General features: G+C 35.4%; 1 protein-coding gene across 1 annotated transcript; it reads left to right on the forward strand.

The window, feature by feature from the left end:
• Nucleotides 1–2,060: 2,060 nt before the first annotated feature.
• LOC125680677 (uncharacterized) lies at nucleotides 2,061–5,771 on the forward strand. Its single transcript, XM_048920390.2, has 2 exons — nucleotides 2,061–2,090; nucleotides 3,302–5,771. The coding sequence occupies exon 2, from the start codon at nucleotides 3,854–3,856 to the stop codon at nucleotides 5,297–5,299; it is 1,446 nt and encodes a 481-aa protein (XP_048776347.1). The 5' UTR covers nucleotides 2,061–2,090; nucleotides 3,302–3,853; the 3' UTR covers nucleotides 5,300–5,771.
• Nucleotides 5,772–10,668: the final 4,897 nt, after the last annotated feature.

A 10,668-nucleotide genomic window follows, 5' to 3' on the forward strand; every position in this document is an offset into this window, starting at 1 on the left:
TGAAATTCATCTTCTACACAATTAAGGTTACATAATTAATATACTAGTGAGAAATTTTTTTAATTCTACAAATATAACACACAGCTGCAAGAAGGATCCGGTGTTTCTTGAAAACCTACTTTGATATAAGAAAAGAAAGTCTACAATGAACATTTAAATATACATACATGTATATCACTGCAGTATTTTTGTATTTTATATACTTTGTGTGTAGTATGCATTAATCTGTGTTTAGTTTTGTTATCAATGTTCATGACTGTGCCGACATGGTGATTGTCAATAAAGTTATCTCTTATATAGGGTCTGTACACAATTGTCAATTTCATCTACATACAGTGAAACATATAACTTGTCTATAGATAATTTGATGCAGACGTGCAGAAACTGTATGTATTAAAAATCACCTGTTCAACTTTTGAGAAAAATAGATTGCTGTTAATGCAGTCCTCTTGAGCGGGGTACCAGTATAAAAAGTGCGAAACGAAACGAAATCTACCGAAACGAAACGAAACAAAAGGAAATCTAACGAATCAGAACAAAACGAAACTGTATAACCGAACTCGTTAATTGTGATAAAAATGGTATGGACGAGCATCTCGTGGTCCCTGTAAAAGTTACCACATATATTTATTATGTGCTCTTTCGGTTCATTGATTAGCATCATGCATTGTTTGAAAAAGCTGGTGTCTGAAAGAGTTGAAAAGCTGGGAGACGTGTAGCATCTTATTTTTATCTTTAACTGCTGAGGTACGAGTACTTTCAATTATGGAAAAATTATATAGTACCATATTATCGGGGCAGATCCAGCGATTGAGGTTAAGAGGCGTAACTGCATTACGCAGGGGTCGGGGGCGCCTTTTAAAAGGCTTCCAGTGGGTCCAGACACACGCAATTATATCGCCTGGGTTCGAATTTACTATTAAAGAGTACACATGTAATTTGAACCCATGCGAAACAACTGCCTGTAGGTCCAGGGGGCTAAGCCCCCGGAAGCTCCTGGGTTTTACAGATTTTATAGGACTTGAAATGTGTCTCCTGTGTAGTCATTTTCAATGATGTGAAATTATGAAAATGACACAAATTTTAAGGTCGTTTTTTTTTTAAATAAAGAATATAAGTTCTCCCAATGAAAGATACTTAATAAAGTAAAAGACCTTGTCATTTATTTCTCCGAGAGTGGGAAAAAAATTGCTTCTTTTATCGTTTTTTTTTTTTTTTTTTGAACAAGAGACCATGTTCATTAAAAAAAATTGGGGGGGGGGGGAGCCGCCAGGTGCGCCACCTTAAATCCGCCACTGATTATATGATTACAAATCGGTTAGAAATTATTATTGATATGCACTAAGTCTAGACACAACCCTATGTATTTGGGGTGTTGCTAAAACGGGCAACGGAACGGAACACGGGAATATTTTATGTAATATATTGAAAGGTAATAATAGAGTAATTTTCTTCTGTTTCGTTAAATTTTCTTTTGTTTCGTTTCGGTAAGTTTCGTTTCGTTTCGATTTCGTTTAGCACTTTACAGGTACCCCTCTTGAGCGCGTGTACATGTTGTATGATATTGACAATATAAGAAATACAACTCTTGTAATTTGCAGCTTATTTTTGCTGTACATTACAAATGAAAAGATAAGAAAGAATACCGTTGTATAAAATTGTCATTTATTGAAATAACAAATGACTAGCAACTAAAATTGCAGAATTGGTGGTAGAATATAAAATAAATGCATATGATAATGTCACAGGTGCTTGGGTCATAATATATATGAATACACATCTAACCTTATACATATTTATCATTTACATATGTACATGTATAAGGTTAGATGTGTATTCATATATTATGACCCAAGCACCTGTGGATAATGTGAAAAGCATAAATGAAATAATTAATCTCTTAAAAGTGAAAAAGTGTATTTTTCATTAATTTTTTTTTTTTACAGACTTTCTATGCATAGATTCCCCTCTCACAATTATGATATGTAGTTTATGTACATGTACTATGCTCTTTCAATTCCAAGAAAACTCGTAAGATAAGCAGTTATCAGTCTATATTTACATTTAGTTGCTCCCAAGCCCGAGGAAAGGTGAGTTGTTGTTTTTTTTAGATTGCTTTTAGGTTTCACTTACACCTCGTATTACGGAAGCCGATAGATGCCAAGGTATAGAATTGATATTCATTTAAATTTAACTGCAGATGCGGCCGCCAGTTAATTGATGTGGCGGCCACCACTTAATTTATATGGCGGCCGCCAGTTATTCAACTCTCTCTCTCTCTCTCTCTCTCTCTCTCTCTCTCAAAATGTAAGGGGTGCAATCCCTGTAATCTCCCTCTCCAATATTTAGTAATTTATATGTGATATACAATTAAGAGCATTGTTGTGGTAATGAAAGGTAAAAATGTAATAATGAATGAACTGATGAATTGAATGACGAACGGGGAAACCTCCAATTTAGGAGTACGAAGTTTGGGCAAAAGAGACATTTTTAGGTTCCTTTTCTGCTTGTCAACAATTGTAGAAGACAATTTCTCCCCGACTGTCCCTGCACTTTGAAAAACGATGCTACGTGTTTGCATACTATTCTAAATAAAAATACTCACTCAGCAACATGAATGAAATTGTTTTTGAAATTACCGGCCGTAAGTTAATTTATATGGCAGTCGCCAGATAATATGTGGCGGCCGCCAGTTAAAATAAGTGGCAGCCGCCAGTTAAATGAATATCAATTCTATACACCTATCGGCTTCCGTGTCGTATACAAGCTAATATATTCATACTATATGTATTCGCACACTTGAAAGAGACTCTGTCCTCTCATTCAAAGAATGCAATGACCAATAGAGTCGTAATGGCGAAGTCAGAATTTCTTACTGTAGTATACGATTTTATTTATCAATATCGTGTATATATTGAGAATCTTTCTCGAAAACAACCTATACAGACCATGCTTGAAGCTTTTATTTAAAGCATGCCAATAATCTGAATTGAAAAGGTAAAATCATGCGTTTTAAAAGGGGCGAAATCGCATGTTCATAAGACTTGGGTTTTTTTTTGGATAGCATACATGCATTATGATGTATTCAGCGGTAACTTACACATCAGTGCTCATTTCATTAATCAGAGGAAAGCATCAACTAGTGTTTTGGTTTGCGAATCAGCTGTAAACAACCCGTCCGAGAGTATTATATTCACGGCGTCAAATATTCGCGACTGAGCTGTAGTAGCGGAAATGAAGGTATATCTAACAAAACATGGCCACATGTATATGTCTTAATGAATGTATGTTGATTTTCCAGTTGCTGTAGATATTGTTCATAACTGAACTGGATAAAGTACATGCAAGTCAAAAGAGAAATCTATCCATCAACACCAGTCTTGGATCCACAGAATATCCCAGGAAGTAAATACTTGTAAGTCAGAGAATTCCAGCCGAAGGTTCTGACCTATGATTACTAACAATTAAACAGAAAACAAAACATGCTTGACTAGGGACTGCTATGAGATTAAATGCATTAATCATGCAACCAAGGAAACAAAATCCTCAAGTCTTACGATTTAATACTGGTCATATATAACTGCAAGTGACACTACCTTTCAAATTGAGTAAATAATTGTACTTTGTCCTCGGCCTGATTTGCAGAAAAGGTGTGTTGGAGTAATCGTTATCGGTAGATTACATATGCTGGGCATTTATCTGCACGATAAATCCTAGTATACTCAAGCACCTGTCGATTGGTTATACAGGAAGAGAAAAGGAGCATTCCGGGGTGTTACCCTCACAGTACTCTCAATAAAGCGTTACAAAGACATAGATCAGTAGTTAGAGAAGACTACAGTTACAGGAGACCATGGACCGTCAGGACTTTACACGTGACTGGTACCAAAAACAAAACTTTAACTCTCCGGCAAGTTTAGAAATGAAGGAAATGCGACGCCAAAGGGCCGTCAACGGTCGCGCGTACCCCCCTAGTGATTCCGGAGACTACCGAAGGCCAGAAACTGGGGACCCGTCTCCCGATTACCACTCCGCTGGTCATCAAATAGATAAAAGGTATGTCGCAATGCCTGGAATTGCAAATGCACGAAATCGGAACAGCTTTGCTGGTGTGAGCGCAAATCAAAGACATTATCAGGATGGATACGGAAACAGATTTCACGAAAATCAGGAAGGATACATAAATAATGGATTTGTGGCGGCTAGCAGCGCTAGAAATTCCGGGGCTTTTGGAAACCCAATTGAACGCCAGCGTCCTCAGAGCGTGGCTTCTGTACCGCGAGAGTCCGCATATATCATGTACGACGGCAACAGATACACGGCGTCCGAATACAACCATTACAGTGTACCAGGAGAGGACAATGGACGACCCTCTTGGGTCACAAAAGCAAGTCCAGACCGCGAAAAGGAAGATGACAAAAAACGAGGGCCGGTGTTCACTGTTAGTGTTTTGGCTCGAATAATAGTGATCTTCTGCATCATTTGGGATCTATCAATGGATTGGTTGTTCGTCAGCTCTGCCGACACCGAAAACTTGTCCCTGTTCCCTTCCGATAACGCAATGCATTGTCAAAATAATGTAAATGTTAGCCTAGCATTTGATCCAGACTGGAACACTACCATAACCCACACTTTATGTTATAACCAAGTACGAGTATGGATAGCCTTGACAGCGTTTTCCTTGATAGGATCTCTACTTTCCATCATTCAAATAATCAATATTGGATGCGAGATCATCAAAACATGCAAACCTAATGTATTTCAAGTGTTGAATGGACAGAGCGAGGTTTTGCTTGTTCTAGTTTTCGAGGAGCTTCCACAAATAGGTCTTACGATATCCCTTTTCTCCCTCTGTAAATGTAATATCCCTCCTGACTCCGACGGGAGAATCACAGCCCTGTACGGTCTTCTAAGTGTCATCAGCGCGACCGTGTCCATGACGGCGCGTTATGCTACCAGTTTTGGTGGGCTTACTGCAAACGGCGGATGCTGCAATACTTGGTGGCGCTGCGCCTGTTGCAAAGACCCGGAATACTTCTGTCGGATCAAGCCAAAAGAAGTGTGCTGCACGTGCAACACGCCCTGTCCACTTTGTTGCTGCACTCTTTATTGTAGAAGCTGCAAATGGTCGCCACAGACTTGGTGTGCGCCTCTGCTGAAAGCATTTTCATGTTTCTGCAATTGTTGCGGAACCGACAACGAAATGTACGGTATAAGAATGATGAACAATCTGGGACTTTTGATGCTGTGGTTCTGCGTAAGCTTTCAAATAGCCGTATATGTTATTACTTATGGATGATGTTGTTGTAACCAATGAATAAACAATATATTGTAAATAGTGACCCGACTTTACAGAGGTGATAAAATAAGAAAGTTCTACACATTAGATCTGCTCTGTAGTGGAATATACATGTATATGACACACAATATATTCTTTGCAATCTATGCTCTTCATGTGAATTGAATGCATGTCTCCAACTCTCAAGATGATGTCATCACACGAATCTATCAATAAAGATCAAGATAAACCTGTCAGAAAACACCAGGAAGTCTTTTTAAAATCGATATAGATTTGGGTTTCAACCCAGGTAGATTACATCACCAGTATGCCTATATTTATTATCTTGCTCGTTGAGATCCTTTGCAAATGTTCATTGTAGCAAATTCCACGAACTGTGCGACCTACTTCGCAACATTGTTTGAAAATATGTTTTCTGGTTTATTTTTTAACCTTTTATTTGAATAAGTGTAATAAAACACGCTTACCTTTATTATATGTGTTATTTTATACGTTCTTGAATTATTTCCCTTTCCATTAAAATCAGTACCAAATATGGAGACAGAGCAAACTTAGATGATTTTCAGCTGAACAGATCAATAATATGTATATTTCAAAGTATGTTTAGTATAAAAATAAAATTCAGAAATATGCCAATAATAAGATGCATTTCTTTGGTTTGTTGATATGAAGGCCGCACACATTATAAAACCCGCTACCTATACTCTTTCTTCTGCCATGTTTGTGACCTTTATCTCCCGTTTTACAGATTCTAAAACGAACCAAAGAAAGCATTTTATCATTAAAATACCGTATCAATACAGATCTAAATAAACCTATCCGAAAATACCAGGAAGTCTTGAAAATAAATCGATTAAAACCAGTTAAACTACATCACCAGTACGCCTATATATCATAGAGAACCGATGCAAATGTTGCAATGTAGCAAATATAAGTTCCAAAACGACAAAAGGTTTTCTTAATATGACAAGCCCTTTTATTATTTATTCGAAAAATAAGAAATCTCTTAAAATTAAAGAAATATCTGTTATTTTAAAGAGATATCTCTTTAAAATGAGAGATATCTCTTAAGAGCAAGGTACATTAAGGCCCAAATTTCACCACAAAATTAGGATAAATTTAAAATGTGGTTTCACTTGGTTTAATCATTATGATTATGCACTAGGGCATTGGCCCTGGTGATACATGTGGAAATTAGTGACGTAATATGTTCTGTGACGTCATTTTCCTTATCTCCGATTGACATGATTTACCGAAATCGCCGAAATTAGCCGTTTTTTATGCCTTTGAAACCATTTTAAAGATAGAGCACATGCAACAACCACAAAGATATTTTGTGTACAAATTAATCATGTTGAAAGTCAAAATTTCGACTTGGTTGTTAAATGAGCAGACTATTAAATTTAACGTTTAACCATTTCCCACGTTCATCTGTAATACAAATTCCAACGTTGATGGTGTTCATATATACAATCTTAATGAATAAATAATATGCATATGTACAGCATATTAAATTTTATAAGACTCTACGTAGTTTGCATTGAAGAAGATAGTGTGTGATCAGAGAATTGGAATCTTCGACACTGATATTTCCGATTCCAATTTTATGTTTGATATAGATACGCAATGATATCAACGCAATTAATGTAACCCTGCTATAAGAGTGAATGTTGGTAGTTGATAGATCACCTATTCTCTGTTAATCGTACCGAATTTATATAAGAAGGTCGTCGATCATTTTTTTTCTACAAATGGCTCATAATCTTACTGTTTTGCCATAAATTTCATAACATTATATGTCCATCTTCTCTCTGAAACCAAGAAAGGGAAGATTGTCTTTGAAAATAATACTAAACATGACGTCTGAAGAAACGGTAATTGGCGCTATCTGGATGTCGCCTGACAAGCATATTCACTTCAAATGTTGATTTCGATATTAATTATGCCATGTATCTAGCATGTTTTCCTATCAAATGAAACGTAAAAGATAGAAATATATGAAATTAATTCAAATTCCATCAATAATTCTATTTGATGCGATTAAACAGAGTTTCAAACATGTCGCCAAAAATCAGTAATTTACGTTATGGAAGCATCAATTGCCCTCAACTATGAAAATATATACATTTGTCTATACAAAAACCTCGTTTTTGTAGACGTAACTTAATATACTTGTATTTGATAGAACGAGTGTAAGTGTATCAGCAATGCGTTAAACAGAATCATGTCCCTTTAGAACTGTTTAGTAGAGATTTTTTAAGAATGTAATTTACGTTAGGCGTATAATTAATACATGCAGTGAGATAAATACAAAAAACATTGATCCTCTTATAGACGACACCATATGCGAAAAATTAAAACACTAAATAGGTTTTCTTCGAATGATTATCTTGCTTTCAAGTTAAAAGATTATCAAAATGTAATTTACGTTTCGTAATTTACGATATGTCCATTGAAAGAAATGCCCAAACATACGTTAGTAACTTAGTTTACTATATTCGGAACTGCATGGCCGGGTCAGGTTTCCTTCCGTATAACTGTCGGCGCTGATTATTTCCGGTATTCACCAGAGATTTTCTTGGTACATAATTCAAGGTCAACAGAAAACTACCATCTCGACAGGTAACATTACAGTGTTTCATTCAGGCGATCGGCAAGCAATTATATGTCAAATTGATTGGTATTGATTAAAAAGTTCATATAAATCATATAAGCCAATTAAAGTATATCAGTTAAAGGGAATGTACAATTTAAATGGGAAAAGCAATGCACATGTTCTGAAAAGTGAAGGAAAAAACATCATACCTTTGTTTTTATTTCGCAATTTTTATGCCTTAATCCTATTTTAACACCCAATATGCGTTCTGTTCTTCAACTGTATGCCTTTTGTATCAAGAATAGGGGTAGTACAGTGTACTGAACGCATGAATTAAAGAATTATAATGCCGCAAACCCCCTAACGTAAATTACATGATAAACACCTGCTCTCATATTTTTCACGTAATATAAAGACGAAATAAAAATAGACTCATCATAAGTGAAGGCCAGAGATTGAATGTCTTTGCTATAGAATATTTCACGTTTGAATTGTTCATTTCTCTTACTGGAGTGTTAACATTTCACATAACGTAAATTACAGGTAAAATACTTCCATGTTCTGTAATGATTTTGACATACATTGTTTTGTTTTAATATGTCTTGAAGAAGGATGACATCCTACAACATAAGAACTACGTTGTTGTATCTGACGATTTGGGCCATAACATATGACTTGTGTATGCTATTCTGAAAGATATTGTAAAGAAGGTGAGGGAGATCGTTCCGAATCTCACCTACATTCATTACTGGACAGATAGTCCCAGCTCTCAGTATCGCAACAAAATGGCCTTTTACATAATATCTGGCCACACTAACTTGCTTGGTGTCCCAGACCCGTTGAATTATTTTGAAACGGGTCACGGCAAGGGACCATGTGATGGTGTCGGCGGAACAGCAAAGCGGGCAGCGGACATGGGTATTAAACAATTAAGAAAAATTCATTGTCCAAGATGCCAATGACTTCTACGTTAATGTTGGAGGCCACCATAAATCTGCAACTTACACTTTTTTTTTGTTTCTTCGTTCCAAGCGGATTCAGCTAGGCAAAAGTTAGCAGAACTGAATAAGAACCTAATAGCTCTGAAAGGAACGATGAAAGTCCATCATGTCTCTGCACTGGAAAAGGGGAGAATCCGCACTTCCGTTACCTCTTGCTACTGCGAGGTTTGTTTAAATGGTGTAGACCATATTGGTACCAATGGAAGCATTCTTAAACAGAGACAAGAGGTAACGTCAAGATTGCATTCCACGGAAGACGAGGAATTGCAATCTAATTCAGCAAATGCAGAAATTACAAGTCCTACCATTGTTTCCACTGAATCTGAATACGACGAGAATAGAAGTCCGCTGCGATATGAAAAGGGAGATTGGATAGTTGTTTCCTACGAACAAAAGTGGCATGTAGATCAAATAAAATCTATCGACCAAGGAGATGGAGAATATGAATTATCTTTTCTCAGAGTGAGTGGTGGACGCTCTACATATCACAGTACATATAAATGGCCAAAACCCGCAAACATACTTGATATATCTCACTATGATGTCATCTGTAAAATAAACTACCCTTAAAAAATCGGTAGAATAGGACGTAGTTTGAAATTGAATGCTGCAGGCATTGAAATTATTCAAAATACTCGTTCGAAGGACTGAATGTAGTGTTCCAGGACATCGTTTTCATGCTTCTCGTTCCGGATTTGTAACTTACGTTATCAGTGTTAAACAAGGGGTTTCTCATAAAGCTTATGTTTAAATGACGGTTTGCCAAAAATATTGCGAATATATATGTTTTCAAGTGTTAAAAACTATCATATTTTCTGTTTGCTTTGAAAATATTTAGATTAATTGTATTTTCTCAAGATTTTTGGAATAGAATATAGTTGTTCTTTAAAATTTAGGCAAACTCTAGTGGTATCCCGTTGTCTATGTACAATTTTTTATTACAGATTTGCCCATTGATAACAATAATTGTAAAGAATGAATGAAGATTTTCGGTTAACTTAATGAAATTTCATAATAAAGCTAGATTATGTTATTTTTGATTGAAATGTGTAATTTACGTTATCATATTATTTTATGCAAATTTTCATTCAGTTTAAGTATCAAGATGAAATAACTTGCATAAACACGATCAAATTATTATAATTTCTATTTCTTATCCATCTTTTTTTATTGTAATGACATATGAAACATTGTTCGTGAGAATGATAAACTGTGAAACCGTGATTAATCCCACAAAATGATATATACATAACTTAGACATTCCTAAAATGTATATGCTTTGTAGAAATTTGCCAATGTTGCTGTTTTATACGTCTTAATAGCTTAACTTATTTTAGGAAGCTATAATTGGTATCAAAAGTTGTTAATTCAAATACATTTTCATCACGAACTTCATCCACTCTTTTGATCACGTAAATTACACATATGTTTTATACTATATTTTCAAGGAAGAATTTTATTGTAACACCTTAAGTTCGAGTCCAGCAATTTATGATATGTACTGTTGAATGTTTAAACTTAAATAAAAAGCCTGATTTCAGGTTTATCTCAGAATTATATTTTTTCCAAATTGACAAAATGAAATGGGCCGATTAACAGAGAATAGGTGAGATGAACGATGTAGTATCTAGATATCTAAATTATTACTCATTTGTAAGCTAAAAGATAAAGTATACTCTTGTATTGTGTGTTCCAAGAGGACAAAACCCGGTGAACCCCGATCATTACATGTATAAAAAAAAAAAAAAAAAAAAAAAATAGATAAAAAACAT

This window comes from Ostrea edulis, chromosome 2 (genome assembly GCF_947568905.1).
Source record: "Ostrea edulis chromosome 2, xbOstEdul1.1, whole genome shotgun sequence".
NCBI classification, from domain to species: Eukaryota; Metazoa; Mollusca; class Bivalvia; order Ostreida; family Ostreidae; genus Ostrea; species Ostrea edulis.